At 43.4% G+C, this 22408-nt stretch overlaps 1 protein-coding gene across 3 annotated transcripts; it reads right to left on the bottom strand.

Moving 5' to 3' along the window:
- Positions 1-851: 851 nt before the first annotated feature.
- RPP30 (ribonuclease P/MRP subunit p30) lies at positions 852-21963 on the bottom strand. 3 transcript variants are annotated; one of them, XM_084525895.1, is made up of 11 exons: positions 21856-21963; positions 20115-20170; positions 19755-19811; positions 18994-19068; positions 18389-18460; positions 13099-13188; positions 10827-10943; positions 7310-7339; positions 6850-6887; positions 5632-5711; positions 852-1304 (listed from the first exon to the last, which is right to left on the bottom strand). In XM_084525895.1, the coding sequence occupies exons 1-11, from the start codon at positions 21935-21937 to the stop codon at positions 1198-1200; spliced, it is 804 nt and encodes a 267-aa protein (XP_084382021.1). In that variant the 5' UTR covers positions 21938-21963; the 3' UTR covers positions 852-1197. The 3 variants fall into 3 exon arrangements, with proteins under 3 accessions (XP_084382021.1, XP_084382023.1, XP_084382022.1); XM_084525897.1 differs by lacking the exon at positions 21856-21963 and adding an exon at positions 21531-21672; XM_084525896.1 differs by lacking the exon at positions 7310-7339 and having other exon boundaries at positions 10814-10943.
- Between the last annotated feature and the right edge of the window lie 445 nt (positions 21964-22408).

The following is a 22408-nucleotide window of genomic DNA, read 5'->3' as shown; positions in this document are numbered from 1 at the left end:
GGGAAGTAGAGAGTAATTTCTTTCCTCTGCACTTCCATATAGCTTTCATTTATTTTGTTTGTTTTCCTCCCTTTTCCCCTTTTCCCTTTTACTTCCCCTTAGTTAAATTGTTTAGTTCATGGTAGTCTTTATTTAATTATTATAATTATTTCCCTTTAATTAAATTATCCTTATCTCAACCCGTGAGTTGTTCTTTGCTTTACTTCTCCCCCTCCTCATCTAAAGGAGGGGGAGTGAGAGAGCGGTTGTGAGGTTTAGTTGCCCAGCACGGTAAAACCACCACAGACTGCTTTTTTGGCAGCCAGATTAGGTTTACTGAAGCAGTAACAGGAAGGGATACAGAAAGGCAGGAGGCAGCAAAATGAACACCCTTTGAGGCAACACTGCCAGACCAGGACATGAAAAAAGGGACATGATGCAGTAACATCTATGTGATGTGGAGACCACTCAGGCCTAGGTGAGACAGCTGAAACACTGCAACTACAGCATACCATGCTGAGCACACGTTCGATGTCACCTTGGGCTCTTCCTTCCATCTGCAGCAACTGTCTCATGTTACTGTTGGGTTTCATGTGCTTTGGGACAGGGATGGCCTGTAGAAGGTGTGTCCAACAGGTCAAATCACTCAGTACTATTGTAATACAAATTTAAAGTATCTCCTACCAAGTGAGAGTTGCTGGAACTTTCTTTATAGACATTGGTCACAAAACAAAAAGGAAAGCAGATCATTTTTTACTGCACAATTATTCTCCCAGGCCACAGAAGTTAAACTGACTTTTAGTTGCACAGCTTAGTACAGAGACATGTTTCAAAACCTGAAAACTGTAGGAGCTAGACTTTAAAGGCAGGCGTTCTTCAAAATATTTTTTATTAAAAAAGAGCACAGTTACACAAAAGAAAGTTTCTCCGTGCTTGAAATGTTCTGTCAAGTTTCTACTGACTCCAAGAAACCTAGAACAGGTTGGAGAGATGCCCTCCTGACCTTGGCCAGAAGCCCAACAAGAGGATGACCTTCCAGATGTGGTGAACTACTCATGGCAATCCCATTCCCACAGCCTTCCGCACTTTACACCAGAAGAATAGCTCTCTGGGCTACATAAATTACCAAGTGAGGAACTGAGCTGGCTGGAGCATGGGGGAAGATTTAGTACTGGGTAAAGACGGGATGGAGGTTCCTGTTGTCAATTGGCTCAGTTCTCAAGCTTGAGTTTTAGCCTTTTTGCAGGCTGGCACAGTTTCTTCCTCCTCAACCTTGCGGAGCTTCTTCACTGTGTACACCACCCCACAGGCACTCTTCCGGGTTTCTGGAATATACAAGCAGAAGCTGTAGCAGCTCATGTAAAATCACTCTACTGCATTTAACACATACTCACTTCAGGTGTCTGTGCCCAAAAGTGCAATTCAACACATTTAACAGCCAGCCAGTTGGCACACACAGCAGGTAAGCAACCTGCATGGGCAGGACCTGGGGATACACTAGGAAATCTGAGGGTGGGTGCAGAATTACAGCAAGCCTAAAGGAAAACTGAGGTCTGCAGGAGCTGAGGGGGTACACATGCAGAACCACAGCAAGCCAGGCTTCATCAGTTCCATAGCCACAGAAGAATGCATTCCTGAACGCAAGTCAAGAAGTATTTCTGTATTTCTGAGCAAAACATACCGTTCTTAAAAATAGAATAAATAAACATATTCTCATACCCCAGGATTCTTAAACAGACTATGCTGGCACAGCTACATGGGCAGAGGCTTCTGTATACACACCAATAAGTGGCTTCATGGTATTCAGTAATATTTTATTTACAGAACCCTCAGCATTACCATAAAACGCTACTATGTCATACTTTCAAACTCCTCATATATTTGCTAAACAACCTAGTGAGCCTAGTCCAATTTCAAAACTTCTAGTGGGAGGCTTCCCTGCAAAAATTGAAGATTTGAAGTAGATGAAACTACTTACAGATACTCTTGTTAGCACAGAGGCTCTGCAAGAACTTTGCCAAAAATATGCTGAATTATTCTGGTCTAGTATTCTTTAGGGGACAGCAAAGTGACTTTTTTTTAAAAAAAAAAAAAAAAAAAAAAAAAAAAAACCAACTTCAAAGAAAGATGAAGGTTTTGAGAAATCCCACGTACACTTGACAAAAATTCTAACACACTGTCACTAACTATGTAGATGAGTAGCAGGCTGGACAATCCTGCTCACAGAAACACACTCTTGAGGGAATAAAAGCTATCTGCTGGGAATTACAGCACATTCAAGCTCTGCTTCTACTGAAACAAGATGCAAGCCAAATTCTACTGTGTGCTTCCAATTTAGAGCAACTCATGTTACTAAGATGCCTGAACCTACCTATCCAACAGATCCTGGCAGAGGCAGATATTAATAGCTACACAGTCACAAAGTTAAACTGCTATCAGAATAAACAACAGGCATTGGAACGGGTTGCCCAGGAAGGTGGAGGAGTCACTGTCCCTGAGGGTGTTTAAGCACCACGTCCAACCTTTTCCTTATGGACATGGTTTAAGGGGTGATGTTGGTGGTAGGAGAATGGTTGGACCAGATGATATGAAGGTCTTTTCCAACCTTAATGATTCTATGAAAAAGATCAAGAAACATTAAGAAGCGATGAATAACTACGTGAAAGGGAAGGTAGAGAAGGAGGAATGAAGGTCACATTGCAAAGCAAGGGACTAAATTGACTGGAACACAAACTGAGACATTTCTTTGCTGCACTGACACTGAGATACATAATATAACTAGAAACTTTTTGATTCCTGCAGGGTGCCAAAAGTTAAATTTCTACTTTCTTAGTATTAAAATTATCAAGTATAAAAGAAGAAAGCTACCGTGAACTTCTTCTGGTGAGAGCATATGGAAGTTTTGTTTCATCAAAACACTTCAAGCCATGGTACACTATATGAAACATTTCCTTCTAAGCAGGAAACACTCAAGACTTCAGATTTGGCCTCAGGTTTGAAGTGGTCCACAACGAAAAGTGAGTCAGAAACAGAATCACAGAATTCACAGAATTTTCTAGGTTGGAAGAGACCTCAAGGTCATCGAGTCCAACCTCCAACCTAACGCTAACAGCCCTCCACTAAACCATATCCCTAAGCTGTACATCTAAGCGTCTTTTGAAGACTTCCAGGGATGGTGACTCCACCACTTCCCTGGGCAGCCTGTTCCAATGCCTCACAACCCTCTCAGTAAAGAAGTTCTTCCTAACATCTAACCTAAAACTCCCCTGGCTCAACTTAAGCCCATTCCCCCTCGTCCTGTCACCAGGCACGTGGGAGAACAGGCCAACCCCCACCTCTCTACAGCCTCCTTTAAGGTATCTGTAAAGAGCAATAAGGTCACCCCTGAGCCTCCTCTTCTCCAGGCTGAACAAGCCCAGCTCCCTCAGCCGCTCCTCGTAGGACTTGTTCTCCAGGCCCCTCACCAGCTTCGTCGCCCTTCTCTGCACCCGCTCAAGCACCTCGATGTCCTTCTTGTAGCGAGGGGCCCAAAACTGAACACAGTACTCGAGGTGCGGCCTCACCAGAGCTGAGTACAGGGGGACGATCACCTCCCTAGCCCTGCTGGTCACGCTGTTCCTAATACAAGCCAGGATGCCGTTGGCCTTCTTGGCCACCTGAGCACACTGCTGGCTCATATTCAGCCGACTGTCCACCATCACTCCCAGGTCCTTCTCTGCCTGGCAGCTTTCCAACCATTCCTCTCCCAGCCTGTAGCTCTGCTTGGGGTTATTGCGCCCCAGGTGCAGGACCCGGCACTTGGCCTTGTTAAACTTCATGCAGTTGACCTCAGCCCATCGGTCCAGCCTATCCAGATCCTCCTGCAGAGCTTTCCTACCCTCAAGCAGATCGACACACGCACCTAACTTGGTGTCATCTGCGAACTTACTGAGGGTGCACTCGATGCCCTCGTCCAGATCATCGATGAAGATATTAAAGAGGACCGGCCCCAGCACCGAGCCCTGGGGGACGCCACTAGTGACTGGCCTCCAACTGGACTTGGCTCCATTCACCACGACTCTTTGGGCCCGGCTATCCAGCCAGTTTCTAACCCAACGAAGCGTGCGCCAGTCCAAGCCAAGAGCAGCCAGTTTCTTGAGGAGAATGCTGTGGGAGACGGTGTCAAAAGCCTTGCTGAAGTCAAGGTAGACCACATCCACAGCCTTTCCCTCATCCACCCAGCGCGTCACTCTGTCATAGAAGGAGATCAGGTTCGTCAGGCATGACCTGCCTTTCATAAAGCCATGCTGACTGGGCCTGATCGCCTGCTTCCCCTTCAAGTGCTGCATGATGACTCTCAGGAGGATCTGCTCCATGAGCTTTCCTGGCACTGAGGTCAAACTGACAGGCCTGTAGTTTCCTGGGTCTGCCCTCCGGCCCTTCTTGTAGATGGGCGTCACGTTTGCTAGCCGCCAGTCGATTGGGACCTCCCCTGATAGCCAGGACTGTTGATAAATGATGGACAGTGGCTTGGCCAGCTCCTCTGCCAGTTCCCTCAGTACCCTTGGGTGGATCCCATCTGGCCCCATCGACTTGTGCACATCTAAGTGCCGTAGTAGGTCACCAACCAGTTCTTCATGGATAATGAGGGCCACATCCTGCTCCCCATCCCCTTCCACCAGCTCAGGGTACTGGGTATCCAGAGAACATCCGGTATTGCCGCTAAAGACTGAGGCAAAGAAGGCATTGAGCACCTCCGCCTTTTCCTCATCTCTTGTAACTAAGTTTCCCCCCGCATCCAGTAAAGGATGGAGATTCTCCTTAGTCCTCCTTTTTGTGTTGATGTATTTATAGAAACGTTTTTTGTTATCTTTAACGGCAGTAGCCAGATTGAGCTCCAGATGAGCTTTGGCCTTCCTAATTTTGTCCCTGCACAGCCTCGCTACTTCTTTAAAGTCCTCCTTAGTGGCCTGCCCACTTTTCCAAAGCTTATAAACCCTCTTTTTCCTCCTAAGATCAAGCCACAATTCTCTGTTGAGCCAGGCCGGTCTTCTTCCCCGCCAGCTCGTCTTTGGGCACGTGGGAACAGACCGTTCCTGCGCCATTAAGACTTCCCTCTTGAAGAGCGCCCAGCCTTCCTGGACCCCTCTGCCCTTCAGAACCGCCTCCCAAGGGACTCCACCAACCAATGTCCTGAGCAGACCACATAGTGAAACACTGTGAAAGGGACACCGCACGAATTGCTTCTCTAGTCATGCTGCAAGAAGGTAAATACAGGAAAATTTGGATGCATGTGTTTCAAAGCAGTCACATAGCTTCTGCTGCTATCATGGAGATCAGCATTCAACCCCTTCTGAAAAAAGTGGCATTTTCACAACACAGCACAGCAGGCAGATCTGTGTTTTGACTAAACATCTTATGAGTCTTAATGTGGTTAAGAGAGTACTCCAGTACAGACAGCATTCCCATTTCAGCCACTCATTTGCTAGTGTGGCAACAAGGGTAAGACAAAACACCCTTGCTGCACAAGTTCCTTTTCATGCATTGAACAAGGGAAGTAAAACCCCAAGCTGACTTGTTCTGTACAGTCTCAGACTCTGGAAAACATGCACTGACAGGAGCTTAGCTTAACAAATCCAGTATTAAGCAAGCTTGCACGTGCTTTTTGCTTACCTCCATGAAGTATGGTGGCTCTGCAGTTGGTAGACACAGCTGCCTTGGCTTCGCTTTCTGACAGGCCAAACAGCAAACCTCTGCCACCTTTGTTCAGGATCAAAATGCACAGAGAGGAACAAAAAGAACATGGAAGCCTGGCTGTATGGCAGATTTGAATACTCTACAAATAACTGGGAATTAGCAACTCTGCAACTCAAAGTGACATCTTGCATACGGTTACCCAGAGGCAGAGACCTGAGGCACCCAATTCTCTTGCCTGCAGTTCCCCAGGAGCCCTCCTGGAAGGTTCCTGTCAATGTTGCTTTTTCCTGGACAAGCAGCTGTCATTTTGGAATAAAACGTCTGTCAACATAGGAACGTGTTTATATGTTTAAACAAGTAAAAAGCAACCGCCTTGAAAAAAATCAGCTTTGTGGGAAAGGGGATTGTCTGATTCAAAGCATTATGTTGAAAAATTCCCAGCCACCTTGAATAAGGATGGCACCAAATTAGGTATGTTAATTTGGGTTGAGCCACGCTGCTCTTTACAAGGGGGAAGGAAACGTTACGTGTAAAATCCTTCCAGCCCGAACACCCTCCCACACGGTTCTCACGATTCAGAGCGCAGGCCTCCCCTTTGAGGGACAGTCCAGATACATGCCTGGGGGCAGGGAGGAATAAGAATGCATCCGAATTCCTAAAAGAAAGGGAATAAAGATACTCTCCATTAAGAACACAATCCCTTATTTAAGGGTATGTGTGAAACTAAGGGCTGAAATATTCAGAACAAAAGTAACCAGTTCTCAGACAGGAACTTTTGCTTTCTCGACATAAACAAGATTTTATAGCTTCCTCTGTCAAAGATTTGGCACCTTAGAGATCAGTAGTAGTAATTACTAGTTCGGTCTACATCCATTGATTTTTATTCCCAAAACTATGATTATGTTTTTAATTAATTTCTCCAATTACACCCAACACAAATATCAGGGCATAACAACACAAAACGTACCTATAGCTGTACTCAGACATTACTGTTTACAGCGACTATTCACACCACTCCGTGACCAAGATCTGTTGCTCCTTCCACACCCACTCAGAGCCCTGATTCATTGAATTAGTCACCAACAAGCATCACTGTGTAAAGTTCAAGGAGTGTAAAGGATGGAAAATTTCAAAACCAATTTGAACTTTCACATGTTAATATTAATGGCTGTCTTAGACTTGGAAAAAGGATACAGATTTGCCACATCGTAAGGACCTCGTAGTTCCAGAGGCTAGAACAAAACAAAGAAGGTTGGATATGTGCATGCTCTCTCACACAGGCTGGCAGAGCGCGAGTATGCAGGACAGGGCTATCTGGGGAAGCAGTCAAGTCAGGAAGGTGAGAATAAATGCTACATAACTGCAAGCTGCTGAAGATGCACTATAAAAATCAAGGAAAGACTATTATTTTGGAAAACAGAGTTCCTATCTGGGAAAAAAACTGTTACGGAAAATACCATAGCAGCAAAAACAAAGTAAAAACAAACAAACAAACAAGCATGATTTATTAGTTAAACATATTGATTAAAAACATAAAAGACGGCAATCATATATATATTAAACATATAAAAATGTAATTTTAAATAACTACTGTGTTTTCAGCTGCAGATAAACCATCAAATTGTTTCGACTTCAACAAAAAGCTAGGACTTACCCTTTCAGCTGCACTAGATATAACGATGTTCTGAAAAACAAAAGAGAACAAACGCTTATCTGTCAGACAGTATCAAGAAATGGAAAATCTGCAAGCAAAGACTTCAGGAGCACTAGCTAAGTTTAGGCTGACAGCCCAATTAATTGTCAAAGTGTCTGATGCCCCCAGATGAAGTGAACTCTAGCCAGGTATGGATATTATTTTGCGGAAATGAATAAACCCTAACAATCTCCCCAACCCCTACTAGGCCACAGGGAGAAGCTCTCCCTTGTAGTTATAAACCTCCCACGCAGAGGTCTGAGCTGAATAAGCTGAATAACCTTTTAGAGGGATAGGCTAAGCAGTATAAAACTTAGTGATGGTGTTGAGCAAGCACATGTGAACCTGTACCTCTTATAGAGGACTGTAAGGGTAAAGAAGAAATGGACAGTTGAACACACTATGTTATGAAGTGCCCCCTTTATTTATAGTATCTCAAAGAGACAGGGAGCCATGTGTCTTCACCGCCCCTTGAAAGCAGTTGGGCACAAGACATCTGATGAGCATTACATTGAGAAAGACATGCATGGCCACACAAATGACACAACTCAACCTGAGATACAACACAAATGGACTTTGAAGAGAATTGCAGGATACCCCAGAAGCAGCTTACCGATTGTGGCTTTAGCCAGTTCGATGCTCCCACACTTCCAGCCTACTCTCTGTGCTGCAATACAACCTAACCCATTCACATTGGCCTTAAGTTCACACAGGCGGAAGAAACCAGTCTGCAGCCAGGCAATGGCAGCCCGTTCATACCATACGCTGACTTTCCTCAACACTTGCACCCCCATGAAAATCACCAAGCAGAAAGATGCCCTTCCCCCTTCTCTCCCTAAAGTCTTCTACAGAACAGGTATGTGATGCTCGGGGGCTGGCAGATACACAGCTCAGCTGCCAGCTCTCTTCTAATGCTAAACCTCCATGGATACTCACCCTGGGGAAGACTGTTTTGCACAGGTGGAAACTCTGCAGCAGCAAAAAAATTCCTTGCACCTTTTCTTATATCAAATAAAAAGCTTTGGGAATTCCTGCTTGAGTGGGTGGGAATGAGAATTGGTACTGAGGCAGCAAAAGATTTCCCTCTTTGACGTCAGCACCACCAACACATTGCACCACCTTCGGTTCAAAGGTGGGGCTTTTGATCCCTTCCCCGCACTGCTCTGCTTGTCCTGCTGCCTCCCCAGCAAAAAGAGCAGTGGAAGGAAATGCTCTGTGCACAGCTGGAACTCAAACCATAGAAGAGCTGTTTGCATGGAAATGGCTGCACTGCTCACACTGTGCCCAAGGTTTCCTCGTGTGCCAAAGAGGAAAGGATGGGACAGACAACTCTGCCTGAGCATACAGAAAGTCAGAAGCAGAAGTAATACATACATCAAAGTGACTTCACAGCACTCAGCCTAGGACATTTTTTTCTGCATAGTTCACCTTTAAAATGACTGTACTACAGATCCCAAGGGTGCTTTTGAGCTTCAGTGGTGCTGACTGCAAGAGTTCACTGAGAAAATTTAAGTCTGCTGCTCTGAGCTGTAACAACCAATTCCCATCTTCCAGACTCTGTAGAGCTTGCAGAGCAGCTGTGCCATCCTAAGCCCACCCCTACAGGACTGTGGCTCACTGCTGCATATTGCAGACATTCTATGGCCAATTCAAAGGCAGCATTTAGTGGATGGGTAAGAAGGGAGAAGGAGACAGGAACAGACAAGAAAAGCACTGGTAGCGAATGAAAGAGAAGCAGGCAAAGGCAAATCCACGGGAAGAGCTACAGGGAAGAACTCAGAGATGAGACATTACCTCGTCACGTAAAGGAGACAGCAGCTATTCTGCACACTGCTCTGGGTGCAGCATCCACACTCAGTTACCAAAATGTGGGAGGTAAAGGAGTGCTGTGCATCCTTCCCTCATTCCCTGCATTTTAACATGGTCTAGATATTCTGCTGAAGGCCAACTTCCTGACCAGTGAGCCTCTGGAAATTCCTCTGTCCTAATGCAACAGAAGAAAACCAAAAGGTTCCAAAAGTTGCTACAAGCTCAGCAACTGTAGGTTACAGCCTGTGACAGTGATGTGACAGACACCAACACAAGCAGCCTATGGAGCAGCCTTACCACATCTCAGTAGAAAACGGCCTTTATATAACTGACAAACTGCCAACAAGGGCTAATAACCACCTCTGCTGGCCTGCACTGTACTGAGCCCAGAGGCAAAAAATGAAGACGAACTAGCAGTCCATTCCTAGCTCTTCCAGTGGCTAACAACAAATTGTTGTGTCCATCTCTAGCCAGTTTACCTTCCAGGTACAAGTGATGTACGAGATTGACAGCTGCAGAAGAAAAAGGTCACAGGTACCCAGTCCAGCTGCCTCACTTGCTCTGTCTGTGATGCTAACTCAGCTGGTGCTATATAAATCAGCAGCCACGTGAGAAACATCTTCAACTGCACAGAGGAAAGAGAAGCACTGGCAAAAAGGAATCCTACAGGAAAGGTTTTTTTGTGCGTATGAACCTTACATCCAAATGAGTATTCTGTGCGATTAACTCCCAGAGTTGGGCTTCTCAGGGAAGGCCATGTGAGTACTTGCTATGTTCTGTAGCACTGAGGGAATTCATGTGTTTGACCTACCCCACTATCCTGCAAAAATAGGCCACCAAGGGGAACCACAGTAATGATGAATCTGCTGTTAATTGGCCTTCCAAGCTCTACACCCCCTTTCAGACTAGATCTGCAAGGCTTCTTTGGACTAGCTAAGAACAGCAGAGGCCTTTTCCAGTAATGGTGGTGGGTGCTACAATCTCTTTTGACTTGTATATGTATCATGATATACTTCTCTGTTAAAAGCATATAGCCTGAGAGGTGCCACACTGCAGGCAGCTTAGTCTGGTGGCCTGGGAGGAGGTGAGGTATGAAAGCAGTGGAGTACAGGCATCTCAGCTGCAAGGATTACTTCTTCCCTTGGTTTCAGTAGCAGGGAAGAATGCAGTTAATCTGACTGCAGCAAAGCCCTGGCTTACAGCCAGCAAGCTGTTGGTTCTGTTTTGTACACAGGGGATTTCCTAACAGTTTAACAAAACAAGATTTCTCCCTTCTTAGTTTTTTCCCCATATTCAACTTACACTCTCAAAAAGAGCTTTTTGTCAGTCAGAAATTTAAACTGGGAATTTTAAAAAGATGCATGGATTTCAGCTCTAGTGCAAACCTTAGATCTACTTTTTTCCTTTTGTTCTGGGTATTGCATACCATGCTAACAGATAGGTTGTTCTGAAAAAAGAACACAGCAGTCTGACAAGTTAAGAAGAAAGCGTGCAGTGGTGCATGGCTGGAAGTATCTGGAGCCAGAATAGTTGTGTCCTTGTATTAACAGGCAAAGATTCAGAGCTTCAGAAACCCCAGCATCACACTAATTTCAAATGGCTCTAGTCTGTACAACTCCAGAAGAATTTGAACTGAATTAATTAGGTTGCTTTCACTTTGAGAGCTTACCTTTCCTTTGCAGATCTGCATCAGGCTGATCGCATTTGAAATTGTGTATCTTCTCATTGTGGAGTCTTTGATGGCAGGCGTGTAAAGAAGTTCAAAGTAAATGCCTCGATCTATTGCCTTCACATGAAAGACAGTGATCAAAAATCAAAAGGAGAGAAGGAAAACAATCTAACAACCACTGTCTATTATTGATGCAGCTTATTCTCAGTTTTAACTGTGTTATGAAAAAATGAAGGAGGAATTGTTCCAGCAGGAACACAACATTGAATGAAATGTGGAAGGGGGGGGAGGTGGGGAAGTTTCACTGTACACCAGGTACATATCACAGAATCACAGAATTTTCTAGGTTGGAAGAGACCTCAAGGTCATCGAGTCCAACCTCTGACCTAACTACATGTACTTGAATTTTGGGAAGACAGAAAAATGAGGTTTAATAAACAAATACCATTTACTTATTAACTGTAGTTGGCTTTCCACTGTCGCAGAGAGAAGGAGGCAGGTAACCCCTGCTGATTATAAACAAGTCTGGAAACTTTCAGGACCATCCTGCTCCAGCCTCACTGCCTGTATTAAGGAAGAGCTCCGCTTCCCAGAGTAACCACATCTTGCAAACTAGGAATTTGTCCTTGCATAAAAGCAGCAATGAGGTTCCATCTCTCCTGTCTCACAGGATACTGTGGTATTTGTGACAATTTTAAAAAACAATGGGCAGCAGGAGTTTCCAAACAGCGATACTTTGTGCATTTTCAGTTGCTTTAAAATCCTTTGCTGTCTGTCAAATTACCTCACCAAAACCCTTGTATTGCTGTTTTCACAAGCACAGAGAAAGCTTAAGCAACTTCTTGGAGGATACACAGTGAGTTAGTGATAAAGACACCATTCAAAGCTAGTTCACTGGCCTATAATACCTTCGCCTGAAATGTTGCTCTGTGTTTTACATTCATATTATTAGAAAATGCTGCAATGCTAATACTGTAAGAGAGTCCAGCAATTGAAAACAGATGGAATTAATCCAGGCATAACCTCTGCACGCAAGCAGAGGAGAAGCTATGTACACAAATGTTTTATTAGCCCAACATCTGGAGACAAGAAGAAAAGCCTGAATTTATCAAAATCAAAAGAGGTGATGGCAATTCACCAATTTCAAGGTAAACAGACTTTTAACCTCATCCCCACCACTCCAGCTGCCTGCCAGTCTGGCATCACAACAACCAAAACTGACTGCCCCAGGATTCACAAAACCAGTCTGACAGACAGACTGCCTTCAAGTCAGGAGTGTCAATGCTGAGAATTAGCCTGTAAGGAAAATATCAGCATATATGGGGCTTCAAGAGCCTCCCAGATCCTCATCTGGGTCAGCTCCTAGAATTTTAGGTGGTATTTGCAAACATCTCACATAACATTTTTTTGTTCCAAGTGGAATATTGAAATTCCCAGCCTGTGGTGAATTCCAAACTGCTACTTTTGTTCTGTTTCAGACAGTTTCAACTAGTTTATTGTTTATTTTTATTCTAGGTCAAAACTTCTCTAGAAGACAGAAGTAGGATTTCTGGCCAATTACAGCTTTAAATTTTAAACCACTAAGGACTACACCAGCCAAGAATGCCCATGTGGAACAAACCTCGACTCAGAGGAAAAAAACTAATTCACCTAACTGCACGTTCAGATTAAGTTTTCTGGCAAGCCACTTACAGTAGGCAAAACTGCATTAACAAAATATTTGATATATGCTGACAGTTAACTTGTGTCCCACAGCAGGTATTTAGCAATCCCACATTTGGTTTATTTGCCAAGACTTTCCTCTAAATATGGATTCAATAGAGTCATCCTCCAAATAACTGAGGCAATATCCTTCTCCCAAATTAACACTGCCATTCACGTTCTCCTCTCATTTAAATCACAGGCTGTTTATCTACGCTGATGCAGCTGTATCATTTCTGGTTTGGGAGGTAGGTTGGTCAGCAACCACACCACATGTCACTGGTTAGCATAGCAGTAGCTTTAAGGTTGTTTCCATTCCTTGGAAACAGCATTTCTGCCTCCATAAGTGGAGGACAAAAAGGAGGAAGTGAAAAAACACATTCTTGTGTATTAAATACTGCAGTGGAAGCCTTGAAGTGAAGGACATCTAAAACAATACTAAAGATTATGTGAGAAAATAAAAAGAACCACTTGGATGGGAATGGTGGGAGGGAAACTACAGAGAATTCAACTCAGGCTGACATTAAATACAGAACTTAATAACAAGAAAACAATTTAGATGTAAATTTACCATATTCACAGGGGGCCTTCGGAAGTAGAACGGCAGCTTTTCTGTTACATTTATGCACACAAGATCCACGTCTAGAGTTGTGCAAGCAATCTATAGCAAAGAAATAGGAACAGATTATTAGATATGTCGAAAAACAAGTAATCAACATTAGGTGCACTGATAGTCTCCTTAATTTCTTAATGCAACAAATGTCTCTCCATAGGGAGCTTAGTTTTAAAATGAAGAAGTGCTGTGCCTTGTAGATTTGACAATAAAGCAGGACTACTGGTATAAAGCTTGAGCATTTCAGGCCCCAAACCCAAGCCTTCTCTCACTTACAGAACTGCTTTTCCAATAAAATAACAACCGCACAAAGGCAAGACTTCCTGCTTTGTTCTTATCCGACACAGGACATGCAAAAGCAGTGCTGGCTTTTGGCAAAAGAACTCATAGCTAATGAAGGACAACCCCTGCTTACAAAGGGATCAGCCTAGGAACAGCCCTTCGCCCCTCGCCCCTCATTCTCTAACTGTAGTGTAGCAGTTAGATATATTTTACTATTTGTTATTAACAGATATTTATTATTGCTGGCTGAATATGAGCCAGCAGTGTGCTCACATGGCCAAGAAGACCTACAGCACCCTGGCTTGTATCAGAAATATTATGGACAGCAGGACTGAGGAAGTGATTGTCCCCCTGAACATGGTTCTGGCAAGGCCACACCTTGAGTACTGTGCTCAGCTCTGGGCCCCTCACTACAAGAAGGACATCAAGGTGCTATAGCGTATCCAGAGAAGGGCAACGAAGCTGGTGAAAGAGCTACAGAACAATGAGGACCAGCTAAGGGAACTGGGGTTATTTAGCCTAGAGAAAAGGAGGCACAGGGGATGTTGTAGCAAGGTGGGGATCAGTCTCTTCTCCCAAGCAACAAGTGATAGGACAAGAAGAAATACCCTCAAGTTGCATCAAGGGAGGTTTAGGTTGGATATTAGGAATAATTTCTTCACTGAAAGGGTTGTGAAGTACTGGAACAGGCTGCCCAGGGGAGTAGTTGAGTCCCCATCCCTAGAGGTATTTAGAAGACCTGTAGATGTGGTGCTTTGAGGCATGGTTTAGTTGTAGACTTAGCAGTGCTAGGTTAATGGTTGGACTTGATCTTAGAGGTCTTTTCCAATCTAAATGCTTCTATGATTCTAACGGCAACAACCAAGAAAAGACTAAAACAGAAGCAGTTTTAGACAGTGATGGGTGCTGCCACATAACCAGTACTGGATCCAATCCATGGTGCCTCACCTCCCAGGCTGGGCAGGAAAGATACAACCCCTTCTGAAAACCCAGTCTCTGGAAAAGGCTCAGGATGGCAGCTGAGGTCATGGTTTAAAAGCTTAGCTCTGAAATCACACTGCAATTTATACTCTGTATTAATAGTGGGAAAGAATGAAGAAAGCGTGGAGGAAGTCCACACTGACACACAGGGAAAATTAAGTGGACATAAAAGGGACGTAAAAGGGAGCCCTCCATTTACATATAATCTCTTGCATGCAAGACTTGTTGGAATTATATATGCCTACCCTGTAAAGGTTATTACACAGAACCAGATTAATGCCTGTAAGTGATGTTGTAACAAAGAAGATCAAGTGTGCTGAAGATGTTCAAAAGGAATTTTCTACGTGTAGGGGAACACTTTGTGTTCAGAAACTTGCCAGCAACTGCTCCAAATACACCTGGGCCAGGTGCCAGCCATTCATCCCTCTTTGCAGCAGCATGAAAGCAATGGGGCTGCAGGGTGGCTGCACTCTGCTCTAATGCAGGGCTGGCTACAGCTCTGCAACCTCACCTTTTACCAGTTTGTTCACATGAAATTTGGACAGAGATGAGAGCAGAGGCCCAGCTTTAGGAATGTTTCTTAGCTGTTGATAGCACTCCTTTCAAGATAAGAGACCTGCACCATACATCCAGACAATTCAAGGATCATGCCAACCACATGGTTTTTGATGTTAAACTGTCTGTACTAGGCCATTCAAGCTAACCTTTATCCGCATGCCCTACCTTTACCAACTCTGTTACACATGACAATGGTTAAATCTACTACAAACGCTAGTCTAAAATACAAGTTTAGCCTTTCTGTAGCCAAATTTAATCATTTTCTTATGTGGGGTACAAACTACCATCTAGACAGAGGTGATTTACAGGAACTCACGTCCTAGAGAAGAGGCCACAGGAAATTCAGAAAAGAGAGAAAGACAAAAAATGAAGGAAAGCAAGAATACACACCAGAAGCAGGCAAGTCACCCCATGCAATGAGAAAACAAGCTTTCCTAATCAGCTCCAGAAACACTGGAAAACTCTCTTCCATTTTGCAAATTAAGCACAGTGGGAAAGGGAGTGACCCAAGTGCCAGGATAACTACAGGATTCCAGTGACAAGAACACATCAGAAAACACCACCGAGGAAAAACAAAATTAAGAGTCATACTTCCCCATAAAGAGGAATACCCGAAAGCATGGAAAGTTGGCAAAAAGATTTCTCCAAACACTCCAATGTTCAGCCCAGCTTTGGCTTCTGGACAAGTCACACACAGAGGCAGGTTAAGGTTAGCCAGTCCGCTAAAAGGATCTGAAGTGCACAAACTTCATGCAGAAAATACCATGTAGCAATTGCACAGCCCAGTGCCTTTCTGGCCACGCTGCAGGCAAGAGCCCCATCTGCTGGGAAACTGCTGACAGCCAAAAATAAATTCGTCAGTGCTCAGTCTGAAGACAGCCAGGTTTGCTTTAGCAAACATTTTTACAAATCAACTTTGAAACCTGGGTTTGCAGTACATCCTCAGACTTAAATAAGCATGATTTTTTAGATACTGGTTATTTGCTAATTGCCTGCAAATAGCAGGCAGAACTAACGTGAATAAAACAGAAACATTAGAACAAAACATTTTTGAAAAGCAACAGGCCCGACCTTAACGCTGGCACAGAGTGGGCATTCCAGTTTCAGCCCCAAACAATCCTCTTTGAGAGCCTTAAAGAAGCACATTCTACAATTATCTTGGCAAACAGAGCTTCCTCACACCCCTGAGGATACAAATTACTCGTAGAATTTGAGCACATCTTTCAGTACACATCACTGCCCCTCTCAGTCACTGGAAAGCTTCCTTTGCTTGTGACGAGAGGGCACAGACTATTTTTAGGCCACGCTAAAATTAAAGCACATCTCTAATGGTCACGTATGTCTCACAAATACATGAACAATCCTGCTCTGTGGAGAAGAATCTAAGTGCCAAATTGTTGGTGAGAAAGCTGATGCTCTTGAGGTAACGCAAAGTTATCAACAGCCAGTTAAAAAATATAACTTATGGAGCAAGACCCACCCTATAAGGCTTTATCCTTAACGGTGAAAGATCCGAGCCGTAAGAGCCGGATATATTGAGCCGTATATATTGAGACTCCATGTTCCAGATGCTCCCAGCTGATACCTCTACAAAATTGACAGAGCTCTCCACTCACACTTACAAACCTTGAAGCTTTAAACAAAAGACAAACATACAAATCTGTTCTGAATTTGAACATGTAAGGATGAAGGTCTTTACCTTATGCAGTCTGAAAGAAACATGCTTGGGTTTCTTCCCCAGCTCAAGAGCACTACCATCATGACAGAAATTAAGATGGGCTCGTGGACAATCCTGCTTCCTTCCTATCAAGCTCCACCATTTCAGCATTAATGATACAACATAGGCCAGCTGTGTCACAATTTCATTTTCATTTTTCTGTAATAAAAAGATTTTGACAAAAAGCTGACCTGTTTTCAGATGCTCAATCAAATCACTCACACCTGCTGTTCCACATTTTTAGATTTTTTTTTAATTAAAGATATGAGAAAGACTGAGATAACTAACACCTATCACCCCACAAGCTGAGCTGATTATCAGTCTGCTTTGGACAGCGTTTTAAAACTAGTAATTGTTCTGACGGGAGAAGTCTATTCAGGATGGGAAAAATAAAATGATATGACGTTTGGTGCCATTATTAAGAGCTGAAGAATTACTGCACCTAATGGTATTTAGGTACCAGCTTGCCACAGTGAGCATCTCCTGTAGTAGTACACCAGAATTGGACCAAATCAATTCATAGTTAAAACACACTTGCAACACCTTGCTTTTCTAAGATCACAGAAGTGATAGAGTGATGTTTTTCTTGTGCAAAATATTTGCATTTCTAGTAATGTAAACCAATGTGAAAAAATAGCAGTCTTGGGCTAAGGTCACAAACAAGTCCTAACAAAGGTTTTGAAAATGACTCACATGATTTATTTTTTCTCACCGGCACACTCTGAGCACTTCCACAACTACAAACCCCAGAATCTGTTTAGTAACACTGATATAGCAACACCTTTGAAAACTCCCAAATGTTGTGGAGGCTGTTTTCAGTATGAAATTTTCTCTGAACTGCCAGGAGAAAACCTGGGTGAGAAAATGACAGTCTGCCCTTTGTGTATTTCCCCAAGGCTGTTCTACTTCTGCACAGCTTCAGTGCACTTTTTGGCAGGCAAAGTAACAAACATATCATGAAGTCAAAGAAGTGAAGCTTCTCTCACTCAGCTTGAACATTCAAAACAAAACCAAAAATCCCAGTTTGGCAATGAAGCAAGGGTTGGGATGCTTAATCAGCCATACTTACTTTGGGAAATTTTATTTTATCTGTTCTTGAGATGCTATGACACCAGAACTAGCTGTGTTTTAAATCAAAAGAAGAGCAAGAAATAATGAGACGAAGTAATAAAAAGAAAAGTTAAAGAAAAAAAAAAGATAAACTACTCATTTGGAAAAACCTCCAAGAGAAGACCAAAGACTAAAAGAAAGAAGGTAACTCTCAGAATACCACTTCAGTTCTCCTTTTCAGTTCTCCTTTCAAATTCTCCCACATTCCCTGGCATTTCAGAAATCAGAAACAATTAGTGCTAACAGAAGACAGCAAATGCTTTGGGGGGAATCTGTCAAGGGTCTGGAAAGTTAAACAGTTCAAGAAATAATTTTACTAAATGCTGACAATATTCAAATAAATAAATAAATAAGTGATGTTTTCTCTCCTCACTCTCAGTGTAAGACAGAAAAAGGAAACCATGGAGCAAAGGCATTGAAATCCACTGGCCAGGCAGTCATGTCAAGACCCGTTACCCTCCTGCAACTTCTCCCAACCTTTCAGTCTGTCCACTGATCTGGGAGCCTACATTGTTCAAGTAGCCCCACGCATGCATTCAAACCAGTCCAAGGTGCCATAAGTTGTTGTAGGACTGGCATTAACAATCAGAATGTACTTACATGGAACAGTTTCTCAGTTTTTGGAAATACTGCTATGATGTCATATAACCTTATATTTGAAGATGTTGATCTCTGCAAAGGGAGGAAACAATTACTGCTTTGACTTCTGGCAGACAACAAAGCACAATGATTATGACCAAAGTAACAACGACAAAAAGCCTTTTCCGTTTTCAAGTGCTAAACCAAAGCCAATAATCATCTAATCATACAGTAGATCTCTTGCTGTGAGCAATTATCTCAAGTCATTTTGGGGCTTGTCCCATCCACCTAGCTAGGCATTTACACACAGCTTTTCCTTCAATAATGCAGTGCTACAGACAAACACGGGGCTTGCTCACAGTGTTCTACTGTACATACAGAAATTGAAATGCCAAAGAAAAGAACCAAGAACGGAACTGCTATCCCATATTGACAAATGACCAACAGAACCATATGCAGTTTTTTAAGTCTGCATTCCTTCACGAATGCTTTATTTTCTAAAGATATAATCTGAGAAATCAGTACTGAAATCCATAAAGCTTTCCCCTGCACAATTTCCAAAGTTTCATTCTTTCATTGAGAGAATGAAATAAAAATGGGAAAAATGATATACTGAATATACTTACCAAGAGATTACAGTGGGAAGGATCAGAAACAACAAGTGTCAGACGGGTTAAGACTTTAAGTTGTTTAGATGTCCCCTATGAAGGAAAAATAATTCAAGACTTAAAAAGCTCCAAAGCAAAAATTTGTGGTGATTTTCACCCTGTCCACTATAAAAAGAAAATGGTGCCTTGCTCAATTTTTTGCCTATGCTAATTTTCTAAAAGTCTGTAGTTAAAATTCCCTAGTTTTGTTGTTTTACATTGAAATGCTGGATATTATATCTGGCCTTCTTAAAAATTGACACAGTGTGTTTCTCTGAGGAAGGGATCAACAGAAAAAATGAATATCATGCAGAAAACAGAGCATGTTTTATTACCACTGCTATGGTACCCCATGCAGGCCACAACTGCAAGCAGAAGCATTTCCTGAATTAATGTACATCAGTGATTCAAAATACAGACTTGGTTCATTTTATCCGAATCTTGTTGCATCAAAACTAGAAATTTCCAAAACTCAGGCCTAAATTTCAAGAGTATTCACTGTGAATATTCTACTAGAATATGATTCAAAATTCACACATTTTTAAAATCATTTCTAAAATAAAGAATAGACCCTCCTCTAATGTGAGCGTTATTCTTCCAATGTTGGGAGTTTTAAGAATCAAGCAACAGACAAATTTCTCATTTTTAGTTAACAAGTAATACACAGAATTTCACAGATAAACACAAGAAAAAAATTATAACTCAGTAATAATTCATAGATAGAATGTAACTAAACATACTTGTACAATAGGTAAAGATGGAAACAACTCTGACGGAGATACTGGCTTGGCAATTTCCTCAAGAGAGAACAAAATAAAGTTATTCACAATATAATGGGTTGTTCAGAATGTAAACAAAAGTTGTGTTCCAATTCTAAAAATAAGTTTACCATGCTAACAAAACTATTTAATAGTGACAGTTCATGGATCATATTAAAAATTAAATCCAGGGCAACAATACTGAATTATAAAATGGAATTTCTGTTACAAATGAAAACATGTATTTACATCTAAATAAGCATTTTAAAGACAAAGGTATTTAGGGGCATTTAGATTTAACAACAGAAAACACTAAGAATGAATTAACCCAACAGAAATTACCTGTTTCTTTTCTTTAAAATCGATGACATGATTAAGAGCAACTGCAGAATATCCCACTAAAAAACAAAAACATTGTAAGACTGTTTTGTCCAGTAAACTAATGGAAACAAAGCCAAACAGAAACCTGTCAAAAGCTCATTACTTAAATATCTCAAAATTAATAATTATGTACATATTTACCTTTCACGTTGATTTTTTTCCCCTGAAGATTAACTCACCAAAGAAGTGTCTTAAAGTACAAGAATTTATTTTAACACACCCCAGTTGTGACTACACTCACTCGACGGCAGAGCTTTATGAACACAAATGATTGCTTGAGCATGGTTTGTTGGCATGGCCAGCACTGGAGCACATACAGGAGATGAACAGTTAAGTGTTACACTGGGCTTGCAAGTGAATTGGAGAGGCTAAGTATCATTAGGAAAACACATTCTAGACAAAGCTACTGCAAGGTCAGTAAGAAACTGGTTGAAAATTAACAGCAGATATTCATGACTCCTTGTCAAGCTGGGGTTCCCAGACATTTTGCCCTATCTTGGTCCTATTAATGACTTTCTTTAGGTAAAATGGTTAATAACATTCAGGGTACATGTTAAAACTGTAGACAACACAAAGGTATGAAAGTTATAGTTATATTAGAAGGCAAAGTTAGAATTCAAAACAATGTTGACAAACTGACGAAAAGTTCTCATTCAGCAGCGATTAGAGAATGATTGTACATTTGACAAAGCCAAATCGCTGCTTAACACCTAGTGTCTTAAGAAATTATAGGTGGAAAATAAGCCCCCAAGTCAGAAAAAAAAATAAAAATAAACTTGGATCAACAGGCATAGATACAGACTGCAGGACACAACACCATCTTTCCATGGTGCTCAGCACTGAGAAGACCTCAGTCTTGGTCACTTCACTTGCAGAAAACTGCAGGTCAAGCAGAGTATGGGGAGGAGCAATGAGAATGAATGGAATGTGAAAATACAGGCCTGTAAGGAAACTGATTGCAGGTTTAGGCCAAAAAAATGGGAAAACTAAGGACAGGGATTCCTGCTGTGCTTACAAAAACCTTGCTGCTACTTATGTTCTGCTGCTCTCCTGGCCAGGACCAGCCCCCCTTAGGGCAGACACACAGGCTGTGCACCAGGAGCCCAAGCCGTGCTGGGGCACTGATGCCTCAGCCAGATTTTCTCCTGCTCCATCGCAGGGCTGACCTAGGAACTGCCAAACGTGAGGCAGGGGAAGCATGGCTGTAGACACAGGCTGGCAAGAGAAATATTGCACTTTTCAACAGCAGCAGACTGGAAGACACACTGTGAGCAAAAACATGCTCACGTTTGAACACATACAAGACTAACATAAAGGGCAAGGCTACCTTTAAGGGGCCATGGCCATCAAGACAAGAAAAAACTATAAAAACCATACTGAGCAAGACCAATAACTCAGGAACAAGCTGCCTACAGAGCCTGTGGAGCAACTGGAGGCCCTAAAATCCCTGCAGGACAGAGATGCATCAGGCACAGCAGACACTGCCCGGCCTCCCAAGGGCAAGGAAAGCCCTGCTCACGGTGCCTTCGGCTCCCCTCCAGCCCAGCTCTGCCAGGATTCACACTTCTGCTGCTAACACCAACCCAGCGCAGCCGGGAGAGGCCGGCATCCTCCACCCCCGGCCGGCCCGAACCGCCGCCTGCCCCAGCCCCTCCGGCCCGGCCAGGCGCAGGGCCGGCCGCTGCCCCGCTCTCGGACTCACGGCGAGCCGCAGCCTCCAGCAAGCTCTGCAGCCCCTTCTTGTCCGGGCCCTGCGGCACGTTCAGGTCGGCGAACCCGGCCATGCTGCGCGTAGCACCGCCCCGCCCGGCCCGGGGCACCCTGGGGCTTGTAGTCCCGCCCTCATGGCCGGGCGGGGAGCGCTGGAGGAGACCCCGTGGCGGATGGGGCAGACTCCTACCCCACAGACGGGGCTGTGGAGGGGACGGGGCATGGCGCTGTGGCCCCCCTCAGCGTGCCAATGGCTGGGAGCAGGGGCAGCCGAGCTCGCTCGGGCCCAGCGCCCTCAGGGGCCGGCGTCGTGCCCACCAGGTGGAGCCGCGGTCCTGCTCGACTGAAGCGCCACCGACCGTAATTCATAGGGCCTCCGCAGAGCACTGCTAATTTGTATGAGGAAAAGAGTCCTTTCTAGTTATTTAAAGGTCTTTTTTTCCCATGTTAGTTAAAAAGTTGTGAAGTAAAGACCCAGGCTGCCATGCAAGAGATATTCCCCAAAATGCCAAAGTGCTGAGGAATTTCAATAGACCACAGAACAT

The sequence above is a fragment of the Aythya ferina genome (assembly GCF_964211825.1).
Source record: "Aythya ferina genome assembly, chromosome: 7".
Lineage (NCBI taxonomy): Eukaryota > Metazoa > Chordata > Aves > Anseriformes > Anatidae > Aythya > Aythya ferina.
The sequence above is the reverse complement of the archived record's forward strand: the minus strand, read 5'-3'. Positions and strand labels throughout refer to the sequence as shown.